The 22,817-nt window shown below is 43.2% G+C and overlaps 2 protein-coding genes across 3 annotated transcripts in view; one reads left to right on the top strand and one right to left on the bottom strand.

Moving 5' to 3' along the window:
* DPP7 (dipeptidyl peptidase 7) overlaps positions 1-22,817 on the top strand; it is a 720,522-nt gene that overhangs the window by 440,341 nt on the left and 257,364 nt on the right. The gene's annotated exons all lie outside the window — the stretch shown is intronic.
* LOC115472700 (kelch-like protein 9) overlaps positions 1-22,817 on the bottom strand; it is a 132,495-nt gene that overhangs the window by 57,212 nt on the left and 52,466 nt on the right. For both annotated transcript variants that reach the window (XM_030207061.1, XM_030207060.1), the window contains exon 2: positions 9,708-9,960. In XM_030207061.1, coding sequence (XP_030062921.1) covers positions 9,708-9,960 — 253 coding nt within the window. The remainder of the gene's footprint in view (positions 1-9,707; positions 9,961-22,817) is intronic.

Genomic DNA, 22,817 nt, shown 5'->3' with positions numbered 1-22,817 from the left:
AGAGAAAATATCCTAGGAGAGTGATTAGACGAGCATATCAAAGAACTAAATATCCTAATCAAGACTGGTTAATCCAGGATTCTCAAAAATCTTTACTTCATCACTCTTTAGTGTGTGTATTGCCTTATTCAACAGAGGCCATGAAATTACGGAATGTATTGAAAGTGCATTCGGTGTTTAGTGAATCCCCTAAATTTGCATATCGCAGGGGCCGAAATTTGGGAGAATTAATGTCTGTAAATAACCAAGTAGAATGTCAATCAGTGGGCGAGGTTGTCTTTACAAGTTGTTCATCATGCCGTTATTGTAGTCATACAATTGAGGGTATGCTATATATAATCAGCATTTACATAAAAAATTTTATTTGAGAAGTCAAGTGAATTGTAACTTCGTAGGAGTAATATACGTTGTCATCTGCCCCTGCAATTTGTGGTATATTGGCCAAACAAGCATAAAGATAAAGAGCAGAATTGGAGAACACCTAAGTAACATCAGAAGGGGTTGTGTTTAAGCGCCTTTAGTGAGTCATTGGATGGAGAAGAATCACACATTACAAGATTTGAAGTTTTCAATCTTAATACAAATTAATATGAAGGGGAAAGGGTAATATGACTCAGAAATTGTTAAATGTAGCAAAACACATGATATTCTCCTAGTGTACTTATTATCCCTTTGGATTAAAGTGAGAGTGGACAGAGATATTGTGAAACAATTAAGAAACAGTAATATGTAGTTAAGCACAATTGAGGCTACACATCGTGATAAGTGGATCTTTGAAATTTAAGGGTCACCTGCCACGCATGTGTTAGTGTTTTTGGTGGTTCAAACTTAGGGAAGGTTTGTTTGACCTGAAGAGTTTTCCATCTGAAGGATTGCGCATAAATGATGAAGAATTGTACAATGTAAGTGGAATTATACTATAATAATTCTGTAAAACAGTTTATTTTAATGTGATATTGATTGTGGCGGGTCACGTGATGTCACAAGGCTAAGCGGACGCCTAGAAGTTCGGCTCCCTTCCCCTATGTCCTTCTGTCACCTTTTAATGGTATCTGCGACACCCAGATTGGGCTGAAAAAGGGCTCAAGCAGTGTATAAAGGAAAGGAGAACGGAAGAGTGGACGGCTAAAGGTATTGGTGGAGCAGAATGCCCGTTAAAGCGCTGAGAGCTGGGAAAGAAAAAAGCGCGCTGAAAAACAAAATGAACTCGCCGAGCCCGCCAACCCCGGCACATGAAGAAATGGTTCAGATCTCGCTGAAACATATGTCACAGTTGCTGGATGACAAGCTAGCAAAGCTACACGAAGGCATGGAGGAAATAAAAGAATGTATTGCTACTCACGCAACCAGACTGCAAGAAGTGGAAGAACGAATTTCCTCGCAGGAAGATCATATGTCGGCAGTAGAGGGGTGGCTTAGAGAGTTGGAAGCACAAGTGAACACGTTAAGAGATCGGTTGGAAGATCAGGAAAACAGAGGGAGGAGAAACAACATCCGTATTGTCGGTATCTCCGAATCTGTTACAGACACAGAGTTAAAAGTGTGGACAGAGACCAGGCTCCCTCAGCAATTGGGCTTGACTCCAGAGTTTAGTCGAGGGCAAGTGGAGCAAATCCATCGTGTTGGCCCACGGAGAGAGGCTAATGGGAGACCGCGCTTGGTCAATGCAAGATACCTGAATTATACGCTCAAAGCCACAGTCCTTGAGAAATTTAAAAAGATACGTCAGGTGGAATATGAGGGAGCAAAGATCCTGCTGTTCCAAGATTTTTCGGCAAGGGTTATGGAACAGAGAAAGCTACTGGCTCCGTACTATTCTAAACTATTTGAGAGAGGAATTAAGTTTGCCTTTCAATACCCAGCCAGAGTGCGAATCACATATAACAACAGCTCTTGCACCCTGACGAAAGCAGAGGAACTGCAAGCTTTCCTGGACAAAGTGCCGAGAGAGCAAGGCAGAGCAGAGGAGGCCCGGTGAAGCGTAGCTGAAGCCAGAAGGAGAGCAATTCGTGGAAATCTGGAGGTGCAAGGAAGATTGATTAAAGTTGTTTGCAGTTGAGTTTAACATTGACTGAGCATGAGGATGATACTTTTAAACGGCCACTGTGTAAGTACCTTGGGTGACGCAGAAGAATACATGGCAAGATACCTGACGGACCCCGTGGGGCATGCAATTAGACTAAGGAGCCTGAACTGTGTCATACGACAGGTGCAGTAAGGAATTGGAGGATGAGGTATGGAAAGGGAGCACAAGTACTGATATGGTGGGTTTGCTCGCCAGTGTTCGAGAGTGGCACCAGGGAGAAAGAGGAGGCTGGGCAGGCATTCGCCAAGCAGAGGTGCCCCACAACTGGACTAATGTGCTCCATAAAAACGGACAGATTAGCACGTTATAGGTGCATATAGTTACCATATGCCTCAAGGGAGAGTGGTTAACTTAAGAAAAGAAGGAGGCAGCAATTTACAGAAGGCCAGTCATACATTGGTGTTGTTGTTGTTAATGGTAGAAACAGGGAGGGTGGGGGAGGGGAGGCTGTGGCTGTTAATATACGGGGAGTGGTTGAGGGATGGGGATATCAACCGGAAGGGGGGAGGGAGATGGGTAAAGGTTCTGTGGTTCATATTGGGGCTTGGGGATGGTATGTCGGAGTGCGGCAGTGTATGAGTGGAGGTGTGGATGGGAACTGAACGGGAGGGTCTCAGGGGGTCGGACGGAGGGGGGCGAGATTGTGTAAGTGGGGGAAGAACAGAGGAAGGGAGGAGGGGTGGATGGGAATTGGGGACGGAGCGAGGGAGGGGTTAGGAAGGGGGGAGGTACTAAGAGAAGGAGACTGCAGGAAATCGCACCAATAGGAGTAAAGCAGAAGCCTGGAATGCAGGTTAGAGCTGGATGGGAGAATATGAGGGATGGCGTGGCTGGGACGGCATCCTGGACAGCAATAAGGATTCATTGGCTGTACACCAGTAAGCAAATTATCTGGGACAAAGGGTAGCCTACGGGTAGCTTCACTTAATGTAGATGGAGTTCATTCCCCAATTAAGAGGAAGAAAATTCTGCATTATGGGAAGCAAATGAAAGTTGACGTTTTTATGTTACAGGAAACGCACTTGTCTGCTCCAGAACATCTCAAATTGAAGCAAGGTTGGGTGGGGGATCTGGTATTCTCATCATATAATAGTTGACAACAGGGGGTGGCTATGCTAATGACAAAGGGTCTCGACACAGTTTGTCATAAAGTTATTCAGGACTCTGAGGGACGGTAAGTGATTTGGACAGGAGTAATCCAAGGGGTGAGAATAGCCTTATGTTCGGTGTATGCCTCAAATGTTTACTCTAAGAAATTCTATTCCCAACTGTTAGCAGCCTTAACGCAGTTGCAAGACTACCGAGTGATGGTAAGGGGGGACTTCAACATAATGGCGGACCCCCTCATAGACTGTAGTCCACCAAAGAATCGGCCTAAAGGACTGGGGGAGAGAGGAATAGGACTATTACAGAGTGGCATGGGATTAGTAGATGTCTGGAGGGCGTTGCATCCGGATGAAAGAGAATATACTTATTTCTCACATGCACATCAATGCCATGCCAGACTGGATTATATATTGGTGTCCCCGTCCGTCTTCTCGTGAATCGATCAGCAACCATTGAGGCGGGTGCTGTTTCTGACCACTGTTTAGTGTGGGTGGAAATAGGTGGAATGGGGGAGAGGAAAAAAGTGGGGTGGCGCATGAATCCTACTTTGTATCGGGACCAGGAATTCAGGAAGTACCTTTCAACAGAATGGGAGCTATACATAGCAAATAATAGGCTCGGAGATACTGATCCACTGGTACTATGGGAAGCAGGGAAGGCAGTCGTGAGAGAGAAAATAATAGCATATACAGCAAGTTCTCGCAAAAAGAAAGAAAAGGACCTGCTAGAGAACCTAAGCCAGCTACAAGAAGCTAGGGCAGTGGTAGAACGGGGGGGGGGGGGGGGGGGGGGGGGGGGGGGGGGGGGGGGGGGGGGGGGGGGGGAGGAGGAAGCCAGACACACCTTCAAGGAGATAAAAGCTAAGATCAATGATATTCTGAGTCAAAGAGCCCTGAGAGACATTCAGTTATACAAGTACCGCCTCCACAGATGGGGGAACAAAACTGGGAAACCGCTAGGTAACATGGTGAGAAACAGAGCAATGAAACGGGTGATAACTCGCATTAAGGCGGGGAGTGGACAGTGGGCAGACAAAGAAGAAGAGCTACAACAGGCCTTTGTAGACTTGAAAGACCAGGGGCAATGTGATAGGGAGAAAAGGGACAACTTCTTTCAGGACTTGAGGCTCCCATCCCTAACTCAGGAGCAGCGAGATTTACTAAATGAGCCAGTATAGGGGTGTGAAATAATACAGGCTATAAAGAAGCTCAAACTAGCCAAAGCACCGGGCCCTAATGGGCTAGGCCCTGAATTCTATAAAATACTAGGGGGTTGGATAGCAGGACCATTTGCTGAATTATGTGATGCGCTATGCAAGGAGCGACAAGGCGTGGGCTCTCTGACGCATGCGTCTATTGTAGTTTTGCCCAAACCGGGGAGGAACAAGGAGATGTTGGGCTCCTACCGCCCGATCTCCCTGTTAAATCAAGACATCAAGCTATTTGCTGGTATTATGGCCGCTAGGCTGGGACAGGTATTACCCTCGCTGATACACACTGACCAGACAGGATTTGTCCCCGGGAGATACGCTTCCACTAACATTCTAAGGGCTCTAAGTGTGATCCAGGAGAAGGGGGTAAAGCAGGGAGATGACCTATTGGTGAGCTTAGACGCGGAAAAAGCGTTCGATAAAATACTATGGGACCATCTTTTTTGGGTCCTGCCACAATTTGGCATCTTAGGAGAGTTTTTGCAGGGGATCAGAGCTCTATATAGAAATCCTACTGCACAGATTTTGATCAATAACTCGATGTCTCCGTCTTTTGAACTACATAGGGGAACTCGACAGGGGTGTCCTCTGTCGCCCATGCTCTTTGTACTGGCACTGGAACCTCTGGCAAGTAAGATCAATCAGTGGAGGTACAGGGCATCAAAATTGGGAAAGGGGAGTATAAAATCAATCTTTTTGCAGATGACTTGCTGATTTTCCTAGGAAAGGCATCCAGTGGAATCCCTGTGCTAATAGACCTAGGGCAATTATTCAGCAATTTGGATCCTTTTCTGGTCTCAGGATCAATTTTGATAAGTCAGAAGCTATGGCGCTGTCGGCCAATGGTGCTTGTAGAAATTGCCCCGATTTTCCTTTAACCCGGACCACAGGGTCCATGAAGTATTTGGGGGTTTACCTGCATACAGACTTTACAGTCATGTACAAGAAAAATGTGCGCGAAAAATTAGACAAGATTAAGCAACTATGTAATCAATGGAGGGAAATGCCGGTATCACTTGTAGGGCGAGTAGTTAAAATAGTGTTGTTCCCTAAGGTGCTGTATGCACTACAAATGATGCCGCTATGGATATCTAGCAGGGATGAGGCTGGGTACAGAGGAGTAATTTCATCTTTCATCTGGAGGGGGCGCAGGGCGCGAATTGGATATAGTAAACTCATCCGGGTACAGAATGAAGGGAGAGTGAATCTGCCAGACCTTAGGTTGTACAATGTAGCTGCACTTATTAGATGGATATATGAAGTACACTCAGGGCAGTTTGTGTTCGCACCTTCTGAAGTTTGGGAAAACGCAGCTAGCCCTTGGTCGGTCTTCAATGCACTACATGCCAGGCAATCGGGAATTAAACTTTCCCCCTTACTGAGACCACTTCGCTTGGCGTGGGACTGGTGGCGACGGAGAGTTGGGGGAGAGGGGGGCCCCTCCCCATTTATAGAATTCCAGGATAATCTCGACTTTCCCACAGGGCAGGGGCCTTCCCGCTTTCAAATTTGTGCGAAGCAAGGGTGCAGATATTTGGGGCAAGTGGGATCAGAGGGGGTACTTACAGACCTGTCGTTTGAGGAGTGTCAAGCAAGGTGGAACATACCCAAAGCTTTGTCCTTCTCATACTTACAGCTAAGACACTATGTGCTATCGGTGTGAACCAGGGAGAAGCGAGTTCCGGTATTCACAGCACTTGACGTGGCGTTTAAACAGATGCCAGCGGAGCGGAGAATAATAGGCTCTGTGGTTGGTATCATCTGGGCAAAGCATGGACCCCAACAAGGTATTAGACCCATTAGCAAGAAAATGGAGTGATATGATAGGGGCGGGGGTTTTGGTACCTGAGCTCCAGAGGTCCTTCGATTTGGCATACCTGATAACTCCTAATGTGAGTTACCATGAGACTCAGCTAAAAATTCTGCACCACGCATATTTGACAAGGAGCAGGGGCAAGGCAATGGGGCTGTGGGAAACGGAGGATTGTGATAAGTGTGTAAATCACAAGGGCACTTTAATACATCATTTTCTGGAGTGTCAAGTTCTGAGGGTTTTCTGGAAAGAGGTGCTGGAACACTTGGAAGAGGTGGTTGGAGTGCAGGTAGAATGGAGTTACAAGATACTAATGATGGGTCTGGATACCAATCTGGCAGAGCAGGGGCTGTCCAATTTACAATGCAGGTTTGTGCTACTGTCCCCAGTATTAGCCAAAAAAGTCATCTTACAACATTGGATAGACAAATCGCCCCCACCCCTTGCCCAATGGTATGCTGCTATGAAGCAAATGGCAGAGTGGGAGAGGGGGAAGGAACTTGAGATTGAGGACGAAAGGGACCGCCTGCCCAAGGGACACCTGGTGTGGAAAAAAAGTTACACTGTAAGCGGAAGGATGAACAATCAAAAACAAATATGTGATGAGATAATAATTCCAGCAAGTCTCTGGAAGGGAGGGGGAGAGGGGACACCTAGGGGGAGGGGGAGAAAAATGAAAAATTTGTGCAAGAGGGAATGCCACAGCTTGATTATGAAGAAGGAGAGAGGAGTGCATTGGACAACTGGATGAGTGATGGGTAGAGGTGATGGCAGTACCCCGTAGGTATTTTAGTTTGCACTGAAGTTATTAAGATAAGTTGTCATTTTATTATATTTAGGTTAAATGACTAACGAAGAAGCTGTTTATAAGGGATGTATAACTTTGTGATGGGCATGTACATTGGGAGATGTGAGATCAGAATACTGTATTGTATTGTATGATGGGTATTGAAGGATGGATAATATATGTGTGCATTGCTCTTGTCAAAAAAAATTATTAACAAAAAAAAAGTTATATTGATTGTAAATAGCGTTATCTCTGTGTTATGATCAACAGCAACGCTACTTGAAGGAAGTGGCAGTTGAAAGACTTTTGAATGATCTGTAGTCACTGGATTGAAATGACATTTGAACAGCTCCTGAAGACGCCCTTTGGCGAAACACAACCCTGTGTAGATCTGTAAGATTATATGAGAAAAGATCTTCATTGGTATGCAATATTGGAGTGATACAAACATCGTTTGAACCGCATGGATCAGGTACTGTGGTGTTTAATATGTTATATTTACGAGTGAATTAAAGAAGTTCTGACAAAGCTAGCACTCGAGGCCCCATAGAGAAGCAGCTAATCCTTGAACTACGGTTCCCAGAAGCCCTTGCAAGCAGGAGAGAGGAGGGTAGCCCCAAAAGGGTGGAACGGATTTCCAACCCCAGCAGGGGGAGCAGTGACTCAGTGCTAGGGGAGCCAGTTACTCCCTTCCCCATTAGATGGAGAAGGGGAGATGAAGCTCAGTCCCTTAGCTGCATCGCCAGTATATAATTCCCTCCAGCTGTGAGAGGAGGGAGAGATTTCCGGGTGGCTCCCAGCCACCAGGAGGGAGAGGAAACTGATTGAGAGAGAAGCTGCCATGGAGTAGGTGGAGGATGGAAAGGGCCTGCCACTGGAGCTTCCCTGGGGGGGGAAGAGTAAGCTGCCATGGAGTGTGAGAATGTAGATGTAACGCTGTCTAGCACATGAAAGCAGTGTGAGAGGCCACAGGGGTGTGGTGCTGTGAGGTAGGAGGAAAGCTGCTAGCCCTGTTTGGTACAGGGTCCTCCAGGGTGCTGTGAAGAGGACAGGGGCATTAAGTAGTGGTTTCCTTTGAAGAGACTGTTTGTGAAAGGGTTGAATTATTGGGATGTATAGAATAGCAGGCTGAACTTTGACTGAACCCTTCTGAGGGAGAGGGGAAGGTAGTGCAAAGTAAGTGGGCCTGAACTGTTAAGGAACTAAATGTTGGCTGGAGTTTGAAACCTGGCCTGAACCCTGTTTGTGAACTGCATTTCAATTTTGAGAGTGGAACTGAATTGAGAATAAAGAACTTTGGTCTTAAGTCCGTATGGCAGTCTGGTTCTTTGCTGGAAACCTGTGAGCCTAACAGGGCTGCCAGTCCCAACCCAGAGTGGAGGAAGCAGACCCCTTTACAAAGTGCATAACACAGAGAGACGTGGACAAGTGATCATCTAATTTTGGTGAACAATCCATCAGGAGAACAAAGTAATTGGTTAAGGGTCACATGTCAACTATAGTGTGGAGAATGATATAGACAACTTAAGTTTCAGTTATTGAATGTGTTGAATGTGTGCAACTGTTATGGTAATAAATAGAATTTGATAATAACTTGTTAATAATCTATTATTGTCAGTGACAGTTAAAATTTAATGCCAAGAAGTGCAGAGTGATGCACTACTGAGTAGGAGGGGAAAGATTAGAAAGCTCAACTCAGGAGAGAGACCTTGAGGTGTTGGTGTCCAAGGATCTAAAGGTGAAGAAACAAGGTGACGGCCATGGCCAGAAGGATGCTAGGCTGCATAGAGAGCAGTATAACCAGCAGAAGAAAGGAGTGTTGATGCCCCTCTACAAGTCATTGGTGAGGACCCAATTGGAGTATCATGTTCAGTTTTGGAGGCCGTGGTGCAAAGAAAAGCTACAAAAATGGTATGGGATTTGCGTTGCAGACTTCTATGGTCTATGCCCTGATCGTGACTGAATAGATATGGATGGGCTGGAGTGTAAATTTTAAGGGGCTTCGACATTAGCTTCAGAACGTTTAGTACAAGAATAATGCTAGACAGACTTCTACAGTCTGTGCCCTGAGAACGGCATGGATGAATCAAACTCGGGTATACGTATAAAGTATCACATACCATGTAAAATGAGTTTATCTTGTTGGGCAGACTGGATGGACCGTACAGGTCTTTATCTGCCGCCATTTACTATGTTACTATGTAAGAAGCAGTCATTTATTACATGTAAGAATTTAACCTCCCTAACGCACATAGGTTTCCCCAGATTAGTTGGAGGCATTTCCAGGGGCCGTGCTGAGGAGGGTTTTGCATTTTCATGCATCCTTTTGAAAATTCAAGCATATATGAATAAAGAAATCCAAACATCAAATCTAACTGCAAGCACCACAGCATGTGACTTGAAACACTTTTCCACAGTGTCCTAAGCTTCATGATCAGCTTAGTGGTTACATAATGTAGGAGAATAGTCATATGGGAGCCATTTTTCAGTTCCTCGAAAAAGTTACAGGGATGCACTCACAAGCAATCTGATTATCAAAGGAAAACTCCCTCACCATTCCTCCACCTCAGTCATTCCGTTTTCTCTTCTAGTCATTTAAATTAGAATTTTGTAACTAAAATTTATTTTAAGTTCATCCTTAATTAAAATAGATAAATATTTTTGCAACATATTGCTTACTGATGGATTGTAATATCCTTTTCACCTGAAATATAAAGAATCCCTTTGTAGTTACTGCCTGCATGGTCTGCTACAGCCATTGGGAATGGTGCTGTGAACTCCCATTTATTTTCAGTAGGGCTGTATTCTTCCACTGTTTGGGTAAGGCCTCCTAACAGTGTTCCCCCTCCTACGACGATGATTCTTTCGGAGATCACATCTGCATGAAAACGCGTCCGCCTTTCCAACATCCGTGCCACCTGTAGCCAAGAGCCATTCCGTGGATCAAACCTGAATACCTAAAAAGCAGGAGAGCATAGATGTTATACTGAGAACTTATAATACTGTTCTATGTTTATATGAACAGGAGAAGAAAGATAGCTTTTGATATTATGGGGATAATGTGCAAGGCAAAAGATGGTTCATTTTCAAATGAGTTGTCCAAATTATGTATACATGAATAGGCCTAAGTAAGCACTGACACAGTGGCGATTACTGCAGTAATACCGTGGGTACCATGGTAATGTGGAATTTAAAAAAAGATTATGTGGTACTATTACAGTAACGGTAGTGCTGCAAGAGCAGGAATGGCCATTACTTTATCCCTGCAGTAATAGGGATGAAGGTCTGACCACCCTGCCCCCCATCCAACCTACCTTAACTCGCCCTGTTGGTCTCTTCAGGGCAGGAAAGAAACCCACACTTTCCTGCCTGCTGCCGCTGCTCTGCCCTATGGCTGCCTCTTTAAAATGGCTGCCAGGACTTCTCTTGCAAAGCCGCCACATGAAGTCTTGGCAGCCATTTTGAAGCAGCAGCAGTATTGGGCAGTGCAGCGTCAGCAGGCAGGAAAGAGTAGGCATCTTTCCTGCCACGAAAAGGCCACTAGACTACCAGTGTGTGTGCTGGGCAGAGCAGCAGCAGCAGGCAGGAAAGAGTGGGCTTTGTCCTGCCCCAAAGAGGCCAGCCAGCCTGCCAGCCAAGTCAAGCCAGCCATATATCATCATTTTTTTAATCCATGAAGAAACAGTAAATCATCCACTGTCACCCAGGCAGGCAGCCCTTTATCTCCAGGGAACAAGGTAGACATTTATAGAAATACCCCCTTCGTGGTTTCTGATAATGGCAACATTGTGGGGGTTTAACAGCCAAGAGCACTAAAAGGATAGTAGCAGGGCTCAAACTTTGTCCTAAAAGAAAGTTATTTTCTGTTCTTTGGCTGCTGGAGGGATAGCACTGCTACTGGCCTGAAGTAAGTGTTAATTAAGGTGTGAGGAAGTAGAATACTTGCAAATGTTACTAGGTAATCTGATTACTAGGTTAGCTTCAAATCTGTTTCTGAGAAGAAAATACTAAATAAATTACACATTATACCATATAGTCTTAAGGTTCTTTATATTAATCTGATATCCCTAGTACCTTAAGAAATTTTAATTAAACAACTCCATAACACTAAGATACAGACAGATTACACCAGAGCCAGTAATTTGGGTGAACTATTATGGAACCGTAACTAACTCTGGACAGGGTACACAGTCACCAAACATCATTGCACATGCCCTTCCTTCCTTCCATTTACAATGCGAGTGAGATACTCTGAATATTATATACTGTAAACATTTATAGGAGAATGAAACTTATCTTGATTGGCGATGTGCACCGACTATGGCACCTCCTGTCTGGAGGTGCCACAGTCAGCGCACATCGCCAATCAAGATAAGTTTCATTCTCCTATAAATGTTTACAGTATATAATATTCAGAGTATCTCGCATTGTAAATGGAAGGAAGGGCATGTGCGATGATGTTTGGTGACTGTGTACCCTGTCCAGAGTTAGTTTTGGTATAACGGGCACGACAGTGTGACTGAGCACAGCATATAAAATTTATATAAAAATATTAAAGATTTGGATACTGGTGACATTAAGCATTGAACGATATCCAACACCAGGTTTATTGCTTCAATCCCATACTTGATTAAGTAGTGAACTATTATGGACCCATTCTGTACCAGACAGTAGACCTGGGACTAGTACTACCAGAGGACATCACCCGTGTACACAATGTGTGTATTGTCGATACGTGTGGAGCACTGACCGGGTGGTTCACCCTAAGACGGGTCGTCCGTTCCATCTCACTACTGATACCGATTGTGAGTTGGCTCAGGTTGTATATGGAATTATCTGCCCATGCCAGAAATGGTATGTTGGCTATACCACCAGAAAAATCAAGCAGCGTATTGCGGAACCTATCAGCAACCTAAGAGTCCAGAGGAGAGAGGCACCTCTGGTAGAACACTGGGCAAATTACAATCATGTCATCTCGGATTTAAAATATGTAATATTGAAGCAAGTGACTATGCCATTTGGCGGCAATGTAGCCAGATTACTTAAATGTAAGGAACAACGATTTATATTCCAATGGGATACTGTTGCCCCTGGTGGCCTGAATCGAGAAGTGGAATGGCTTCATGAATAATCATGAGATGACGTCAGCTGCGGCTGTATATATCTGTAGGGCGCATGCACCAGCGTTTCTTTGACGGTTGGCCCCGTATGAGATGGTCTCCCCTCCTTTTCAGGTGAGCCTTGGTGTTATTATTTGATCAAATCATGAGATTTAGCACACATGTTTTGAAGAAGAGTGTATGGATGGATTGAAGAAAGATGGTAACATAATAATTGTATATTGCAGAGCTACGTTGTCCAGTGGGAGCAATGCTCTGGGGGTTGTTTAAGTTCTCCTGAAGATGCTTAGAACAGGAAACACACGTGATGTTGAGAACAAGAGAGAATACGGGAGTGGACCTGAGTACTATTGAGAGAGATATACATCAAAGAGTTATGAAGAAGATTTAATAAGATTTTGTAATTTATTTTTATCACGAGCACATGCACCTTTCAACTAAGCCCAGCTGGTCTACATTACGGTACCTCGACAGCAGCTTGATACAGCAGTGAATTCAGCCCCAAGCTAAGTACCAGTCTTTACCATCTAGCATATATTTTCCTATTTTTTGATTCAGCGTTATGTGACGTATACCATTGAACAAGATGTAGGGATGGTAGGTAGGGCTAAGTGCGATGATGGTGGACTTTGCCTGTTGTAACTCTGTAGACCAACCGTAGCAACCGGCATTTTACTGAGCACTCATCTGTTAATATATAATTATTTAAAATTTTTATAAGTTTATTATCGTTTAACTCACTAACACAGCATATTAAAAATCAAAAAACATTTTTATGATACATTTCCAATACGGTTTCTTATTTATGAGGTTTTAAAAAGGTTTAACATAAGAACATAAGAATTGTCATCCTGGTACAGACCGAAGGCTCATGAAGCCCAGCATCTTGTTTCCAATAGTGGCCAATCCAGGATGCAAGTACCTGGTAAAATCCCAAAACAGTACAACACATTTTATGCTGCTTATCCTAGAAATAAACAGTGGATTTTCCCAAGTCCATCTTAATAATGGCTTATGGACTTTTCTTGTAGGAAGCTATCCAAACTTTTTTAAACCCCACTAAGCTAACTACCTTTACCACATTCTCTGGCAATGAATTCCAGAGTTTAATTACAAATTGAGTGAAAAAATATTATCTCCAATTTGTTTTAAATTTACTACTTTGCAGCTTCATTGTATGTCCCCTAGTCCTAGTATTTTTGGAAAGAGTAAACAAGCAATTCACGTCTACCCATTCCACTCCACTCATTATTTTATAGACCTCTATCATATCTCCCCTCAGTCATCTTTTCTCCAAGCTGAAGAGGCCTAGCTGCTGTAGCCTTTCCATATAGGGAAGTCGTCCCATCCCTTTATCATTTTCGTCGCCCTTCTAGGTACCCTTTCTAATTCCACTATATCTTTTGTGAGATGCAGTGACCAGAATTTCACACAGTTTTCAAGGTGCAGTTGCACCAAGGAGTGATACAAAGGCATTATAACATCCCCAATTTGGGTTTCATTTCTTTCCTAATACTACCTAACATTCTATTTGCTTTCTTAGCCGCTGCCACACACTGAGCAGAGGGTTTCAATGTATCATCAACGATGACACCTAGATCCCTTTCCTGGTTGGTGACTCCTAATGCATCATATAGCTATAGTTCAGGTTTCTCTTTCCCACATGCATCACTTTACACTTGCTCACAATAAAAGTCATTTGCTATTTGGATGCTCAGTCTCATAAGGTTTTCTTGCAATTTTTCACAATCCTCTTGCAATTTAACAATTTTGAATAACTTTGTGTCATCAGCAAATTTAATTACCTCACTAGTTACTCCCATCTTTAGATCATTTATAAATATATTTAAAAAGCAGCAGTCACAGTACAGACCCCTGTTGAATCCCACTATCTACCCTTCTTCACTGAGAATCAGTATTCATTTAGCCCTGCTGTTATTGAGATGGACATGGGAGAAGCCACTGCTTGCCATGGGGTTGGTAGCATGGAATGATGCTACTAATTTTGTTTCTTCCAGTTACTTGTGACTTGGATTGGCCACTGCTGGAAGTAGGATACTGAGTTAGATGGACCATTGGCCTGACCTAGTATGGCTATTCTAAGTGCATTATGCATGACAGGGACAGAGTATTTAGAAAAGTGTGTTAATCAAATAAAATGGGGAACTTTCAAGTCAGAGATTTTATTTCTGATGGCAACTTGAGCTTTGCAAAAATTTTATTGTTTGGTGATATTAATGTTCATTTAGAGCAGGTAGATGACTCTGCTGCAAAAAATGGTATAGACATGTTAAAATACTTGTGTTATGTGACTCTAGGTGTAGGGCCCACCCATGATAAAGGTCATCAGATCGATCTTTTTAGTTAGATTTGACACTATGGATGATTCTATTGTTAAAGATTGGGCCTGGGAACCTATTATATGGTCTGAGCATTTTAAACTGCAATTCACACTTTAATGTAAAGAGAAGACTTGATTCATTAGTTTGAAACAAAAAGAAAACATGATTCTCGGATGTTCTGGAATAAGGTGATAGTTTAATGCAGCAGAATGGATTTGAGGATTTAAGAGAGAGCTGAGATAATATTTATGGTGAAGTTTTAGATGATTTAGCTCCTATTCAACTTAATAAAGGTAGAGGCAAAAAGAAATCAAGATGGTTTAAAGAGAACTTATTGGTATTTAAAAGGAGATGTAGGAAGTTGAGGAGAGCATGGCATAAAGATCCTACTGAATCAAATAAGACAGCCTGAATATAAATTTCAGATAAAACAAGCAAAATTAAACTATTACTGTTATGTGGATAGGGGCACTTGGACTTAAAAAAACTGTACTCTTTGGTAAACAGTATGACTAATTTAAGAGAATTACTAGTTTCTAATGACTCTGCTCCATCCGTGGACTTGCTTGCCATATTTTTAAAGACTAAAATAGAAAAGGCAAGGAAGGAAATTCTCATTCAAAAATTGCAGCCATTAGATTATATTCAAGAGTTCGATCATGAGTTGGATGGTGTGTATGCAAATAGATGCTGGGAGAAGTTCTCTCATCCATTACTTCAGTTAGAACATATTTAAGTACGCTAGGCCCCACAGTTCACTGGATGTCTGTCCAGCCCACTTGTGGAACAGACCTGGTGAATTTTTTTCTTTCTTGCATCAAGGAATTATTAAGCTGCTGGCTGAAGGCAGATTTCCAGAGAAAAAGGGTCACATTGTACTTACTCCCATTCCTAAAAATCCCACACTGCAGTTGAATATTGAGTCAAAATATAGATCTGTTGCATCTATCCCTCTGTTGGTATAAGTTCTGGAGAGACAGTACTGGCAACATTATTGACAGAAGTCAGGAGGGAGGTTAGCTTAAGAAAGAGAGTTCTCCTAATCCAATTCAGTATGTTGAGTGCTTTCAACTTGGTGGACCATGAGATCCTGTTAATCATCTTGGATTATTATGGCATTAGTGGTTCAGTTTTGAGTTGGTTTATCATTTATTTACTATACCGTTACTTCTTACATAGCAAATCAGAACGGTTTACATCTTTAAAATATAAATGACATATAATAATATCTTTAAAATACAAATAACATACAACAATATTCTAACATAAAAGAAATCCATTTGCTCTAACAAAAACTTCCATACCAAAGAAGACAAACCAATTACATATATCACTCATACACATCACATCAAATAATGCTGCTACCTTAAAATAGTACATATTCCCTGTTCAAATAAACCATATTTCATTTCCTGAGTGGTTTTCTCTAATAAATGACACTGGATTTCTCTATATAAACAGCACTAGATGTCAAAAGCTTTTTTGAAAGAAATAGGTCTTTAAAGCTTTACTAAAGAGCATAAATGATTCTTCTACCCTAATATATTTTGGGAGAGAATTCCACAATGATGGTGATAAAAAAAAAGAATGCTGAAGCTCGCGTTGATTCCCACCTCGCTCTTGAAGGCGGTGGGATTACCAACCTATTATCAGTAAGTGAACGTAAAGTTCGTGATGGTGTGTATGGAATAGTTAAATTTGCAGGATATGAAGGTTTAGATAAATATAGTGCTTTATATGTAAGGATGAGAACCTTCTCAAGTGGATCGGAATCCAATGTAGTTGACATAATAAAGGCGTGGCCTTATCATATCTTGAAGCTCTACAAATTATACAAGCAGCTGTGTTTTGAATAGTTTGTAAGCGTTTCAAGTTGAATTTTGTAATGCACGCATAACAGATGTTATAATAATCAAGGCATGTCATAATGTATGCATAGGCCAAGGTACGCAATGAGTTATTATCTATTATATTTTTAATGGAGGTTAATTGCCTAAAGATTTTTTTACTACCTCTGATATCTGATCATTAAATGATAGAGCTGAATCTATGATCACACCTAAGTATTTGACAGATTGTACTGGGACAATTTGCCTGTCAAACAAAGTAGGAATTGAAGTTGGTATTCAACTATGACCTGTTATCCAACAAGCTATTGTCTTTTCAGGATTTAGTAGTAGTTTATGCTCAGAAAGCCAGCTGGCAACCTTGCTGAGACAGACATTCTTGTATAGGCTTTAAATCTAAGTTTAATGGATCTACATAGTTAATCAACAAGAAATCATCAGCATAAGAATATGAACTGATACCCAATGTTTGAATAAGCAATGCCAATGGACTGACAAATAAATTGAACAATAACGATGACAAAACTGAACCTTGTGGAACACCACAGCAGTGGCGTACCTAGGGTAGTTGACACCCGGGGCTGGTCATTTTTTAACACACCCTCCAAAATCCAGTACTAGGCATACCGAGAATACAAAACACTCAGGACCTATATTGCAATTCTAGCATACCATAAGCAGTCATTTATATGAGTCACACAAGGAAAAGGAAAGAATCTTAAACACTACAGTGGGCACTAGAACATCAATTCACCTATTGTAAAATGAAACCAGACAGAATAGTACAGATCGTTGATCCTGCACAGTCAATGCCAACTGAAAGCCATGTCTTTTTCACAAACACAAATACACCCTAATCCACTATAGAATAAATAATCATAAACTTTCTATGTAGACAAAAATTAAACTGAACCCCCAAGATGCCAGACTCTGCATACAATGCAACACCACAGAAACTGAAAATGTCCCCTAGTAATGTGCAAAATATAAAGACAGCAGATGTAAATTTGAAAAAACTAACAAATACCAATCACCACTTTACAAATTAACAAATAGAAGTAAAACAAATATAGAAAATAAAATACCATTTTATTGGACTAATACATTTAACTGTCAGAGTAGAGAGTTGCACGGGGACAGAAATGCGATCCATCCCCGCCCGTCCCCGCTCATCCCCGCCAGAATCTAACCCGTCCCCACCCATCCCCATGAGTAATCTCCATCCCCGTGAGTGATCTCCTCCATCCCCGCCCATCCCCATAAAAAAAGGAAGTATGTATTTCTGAATTTTAATTAGTCTTTATTGAGTTGTAATGAAAATACAAAATGCAAACATCCACCAAGAGGACCCAAACCAGTCAGGAATATTTGGCAGTTATTTCTTTAGTCCATTCAGAAACAGAAGTCCATCAACAGTGTGTGGTCCTAGCTGTGATCATCTATCCTCAAGAACAAGCCCAGCTGATGAAAATGACCGTTCGGATGATGTGCTGGCAGCAGGCACTCCAAGGACTCGTCTGGAAATTCTAGAAAGACTTTTCCACTTAGTTGTTTTTGACTTCCAGTAAGACAAGATGTCATCAGTAATTCTGTCAGTGGTAGTCATGTATGCATCCACCCGTGAAAAAGCAGATGGTATCGTTTTGAATGTGATTGTGTGAAGGCATATTTTGCAATGACAGTAGTATTGTCATTACAAATAGATAGAACAGAAATAGGGTGGAGAGGACCCAATGTCAAGAGATCAGTCACCACACACAAGGGTAAGATGCTCCAAAAAACTTTAATCAGGACCCAACACGGTCCGTGTTTCGGCTATATCAGCCTTCCTCAGGGGTCAATCAATTAGGATTCAGCAATACATCAACTGAAGGAGCATTTAATAATTAGTAGTGATCATTACTACTAATTAAATTACAAATAGATAGAACATATTGAAATAGCTAACAAAAGAAAATATATACATACCTCAGATATATTTGAAGATGAAGAAGAAGAATAGAGGTCTTCCAAGAAATGTTCCTCTAGTTTCATCTTTTTATTGGGTTGCTGCAAGACAGACGAGTCATCTGGAAGTCAAATGTCTGCTGCTGGCAGTCTATCTACCATCTCTTTCAAGCTGGACAGTGCCTGTGCATATTCAATTAGTGCTAATGTTCCAAAGTTGTTTTTAAAACGTGGATCCAGCAAAGCAGCGGTACAATGCAAATGATGAATTGTGAAGTATTTATTCTGCAAGTTAACTATATGTTTTTTTTAGTTGTGAGATGATGGTACTGTCAGAAGCCTTTTCAGTGAAATGTTTTTGAAGCTTTATTTTGGTAGGTAACACCAGATGCATTGAAGGGCTTTTGTCAGTAGAGAGGCATTTTGTGGCCACTTCAACTGGTTCCAAAACTTGAATGACATCAACCAATAAGTCTTCATTGATATGAGCCAGCAGACAAAACAAATTTCTATTAAAAACCTGGCTCAGCACTCAAGAGTATGGAGATCTGAAAAATTTGTTGCCACTGATTTCAGTGTTAACAGCATACTGTTCCATCGTGTTACTACACATTGTTTAAGTGTTGTTACTAGCTGATTGTTAATTTGTCTGTAGTGAACACATTGTCTTGACGTTGAACACAAAACTCGCCCAGAATCGACTTCACTGTCAGTTTTATATTTTCTGAGGTATAATTTTATCCAGTAATCGAGTAGCCAAGATACACGATTCAGTTTGCCAGTTATCAGTATACTGTACAGTCACAGTTATGTAGCTGTGGTTGCTTTGTGTGTCCAGAGGTCAGTTGTCACACCAAAATGTGGCACCAAAGTTAGCTTGTCAATGAGTGTGGTCTTCTCTTTCTCAACAACACCATCAAGATGACGAGACACAGTTGACCCACAGGGCATGACTTGGTCCAGGTCAACGTTCCCATATTTAGCATCAATGGAGATGAGCTTTGAAGCTAAATTCCTGAATCCATCTCCTTCAACAATAGAAAAAGGCCTCACATCTGTTGCACACATGGTGACCACACTGTCTGCCAATTCAGATTTGATGCTTGCAGGTACTTTGTTGGTATTACTTGATAGAAAAAAGCCTGGTATAGCTGTAATCTTTGTTGCTGGCATACGGTTTGCACAGTAGTCCTTGTGAGCCCATAAGCCATTGGTGCCATCACGTGATCTCCAAGAGAGAACTGTCTTGCATCTCGAACAAAGCACAAAAGGCACTTCTTTGGCATCGATCAATACTGATTTAAAGAGATTCCATACTCCACTCTTACCCTTATTTTTTGTATATGAAACACGGTCGCTGTTTGAATCAATAAGTTTTTGAATGTTGGCTTTCTTTTCTGTTGCCATACCTACCAAGTGACAGCCTCTATAAAACGATACAACACAAAAGAAATAAAAATAAAAATGTATTTACTACTGTACTGAACAAAATGCCATCATGAAAGACCATGGTGGAGGGGTTGGGTTGGGCCAGCCTTTTCTCTTTCCATGATCTGAGGGCCAGTGTTGCCATGTGGCGAAACATTTTCTAGCCCGATTCATTCCAGAAAGTAGCCCAACACTTTTGACACAAAAAACACTTCTTCACTCATTAATATACTGAATCTTATAAAAAAAGCAATAACTACTACTACTACTTAACATTTCTAGAGCGCTACTAGGGTTACGCAGCGCTGTACAGTTTAACAAAGAAGGACAGTCCCTGCTCGAAGGAGCTTACAATCTAAAGGACGAAATGTCAAGTTGGGGCAGTCAAGATTTCCTGAATAGAGGTGTAGTGGTTAGGTGCCGAAGGCGACATTGAAGAGGTGGGCTTTGAGCAAGGATTTGAAGATGGGCGGGGGGGGCTGGCGTATGAGCTCAGGGAGTTTGTTCCAAGCATGGGCTGAGGCGAGGCAGAAAGGGCAGAGCCTGGAGTTGACGGTGGTGGAGAAGGGTACTGAAAGGAGGGATTTGTCTTGAGAGCGGAGGTTACGGGTAGGAACATAAGGGGAGATTGGGGTAGAGAGGTAGGGAGGGGCTGCAGATCAAGTACATTTGTAGGTTAGTAGGAGAAGCTTCAACTGTATGCAGTACCTGATCGGAAGCCAGTGAAGTGATTTGAGGAGAGGGGTGATATGAGTATATCGGTCCAGGCGGAAGATAAGACGTGCAGCCGAGTTCTGAATGGACTGAAGGGGAGATAGATGGCTAAGTGGGAGGCCAGTGAGGAGTAGGTTGCAGTAGTCAAGGCGAGAGGTAATGAGAGTGTGGATGAGAGTTCGGGTGGTGTGCTCAGAGAGGAAAGTGCGAATTTTGCTAATGTTATAGAGGAAGAAGCGACAGGTCGTGGCTATCTGCTGGATATGGGCAGAGAAGGAGAGGGAGGAGTCGAAGATGATTCCGAGGTTGCGGGCAGATGAGACGGGGACGATGAGGGTGTTATCAACTGAGATAGAGAGTGGAGGGAGAGGGGAAGTGGGTTTGGGTGGAAAGACAATAAGCTCGGTCCTGGCCATGTTCAGTTTCAGGTGGCGGTTGGACATCCAGGCAGCAATGTCGAATAAGCAAGCCGATACTTTGGCCTGGGTTTCGGCAGTGATGTCTGGTGTGGAGAGATAAAGCTGGGTTTCGTCAGCATAAAGATGATATTGGAAACCATGAGATGAGATCAGGGAGCCCAGGGAAGAGGTGTAGATTGAAAAAAGAAGGGGTCCAAGGACAGATCCCTGAGGAACTCCAACAGAGAGCGGGATGAGGGTGGAGGAAGAACCATGAGAGTGTACTCTGAAGGTACGGTGGGAGAGATAAGAGGAGAACCAGGAGAGGACAGAGCCCTGGAACCCAAATGAGGACAGTGCGGCAAGAAGTAAATTGTGATTGACAGTGTCAAAAGCGGTGGATAGGTCGAGGAGGATGAGGATGGAGTAGTGACCTTTGGATTTGGCAAGGAACAGGTCATTGCAGACTTTAGACAGTGCCGTTTCTGTCGAGTGTAGGGAGCGAAAGCCGGATTGAAGCGGATCGAGGATGGAATGAGAGGAGAGGAAATCAAGGCAACGGCTGTGAACGGCGCGTTCAAGTATCTTGGAGAGGAAGGGTAGGAGGGAAATGGGGCGGTAGTTGGAGGGACAGGTAGGGTCAAGTGATGGTTTTTTGAGGAGTGGTGTGACTACAGCATGCTTGAAGGTGTCAGGGACAGTTGCAGTGGAGAGAGAAAGGTTGAGGATATGACAGATGGGGGGGGGGTGACGGTAGGAGAGATGGTGTTAAGTAAGTTGGTGGGGATGGGGTCAGAGGAACAGGTGATGCATTTCGAGGAGGAAAGAAGATGGGCGGTTTCCTCTTCGGTGATATCAGGAAAAGAGGAGAAGGAGGCCTGGGTTGGTTGGTTGAGGTGAAGGGTATAGGGTGAAGAGGAGGAGATTGTTTGGTGGTGAATTCAAGGTTGATCTTCTGCACCTTGTCACGGAAGTAGTCAGCCAGTGATTGAGGAGAGAGTGAGGGGGTGGGTGGGAGCGGAGGGCACTTTGAGGAGGGAGTTAAGGGTGGCGAAGAGATGACGAGGGTTAGAGCTGAGGGAATTAGTCAATTGGGTGTAATAGTCCTGTTTGGCGAAGAATAGGGAGGACTGGAAGGAGGATAGCATGAATTTGTAATGGATGAAATCAGTATGGGTGCGAGATTTCCTCCAGAGGCGTTCAGCCGATCGGGCGCAGGAGCGAAGGTATCAGGTGCAAGGGGTCAGCCAGGGCTGGGGATTAGTACGCCTTGTGGGACGGAAGATGGATGGCGCAAGGGTGTCCAGAGCAGAGGAGAGAGTGGCATTGTAAGCAGAGACAGCCTTGTTGACAGACTCGGAGGACATGATGGAAGGGAGGAGATTAGAGATACTAGAGGATAAGATGGGAGGGTCGACAGCCTGGAGATTCCTGGAAGTAGTGGTTAGTGTTGGGCGGGACTGCGGGGGAGGGTGATGAAGTGTGAAGGTGATCAGGTGATGGTCAGAGAGAGGAAGAGCTGAGGCGCAGAAATTGGAGGGTGAGCAGGTAGAGGAGAGGACGAGGTCAAGACAGTGGCCAGATTGGTGAGTAGGGGTGGTGGAGCTCAGTTGGAGGTTGAAGGAGGAGGTTAGAGTGAGGAACTGAGAAGCGTATGAGTCGGATGGGTTATCAGTGTGTATGTTAAATTCTCCAAGAATGAGGGATAGGGATGAGGGCTCAAGAAAAACGGAGAGCCAGACATCGAAGTCGGTAAAGAAGGAAGATAGGGACTTATCAGGGGGCAGTAAATGACTGCAACTCTGAGTGGCAGCGGGTAGAATAGACGGATGGAGTGAACTTCAAAGGATGAGAAGCAGTGAGACTGCAGTAGGAGGAGAGGTTGAAAACTGCAGGAGGGCGAAAGTAGTAACCCGATGATGCCACCGCGGCCTACTGGGCGGGGAGAATGGGAGAAAAGATAGCCTCCATGGCATAGGGCTGCGACTGAGGCAGAGTAGTCAGGGGTGAGCCAGGAG

Source organism: Microcaecilia unicolor, chromosome 6 (genome assembly GCF_901765095.1).
Source record: "Microcaecilia unicolor chromosome 6, aMicUni1.1, whole genome shotgun sequence".
Taxonomy (NCBI): Eukaryota; Metazoa; Chordata; class Amphibia; order Gymnophiona; family Siphonopidae; genus Microcaecilia; species Microcaecilia unicolor.
Note: the sequence above shows the minus strand (reverse complement) of the source record. Positions and strands in the feature narration are given on the sequence as shown.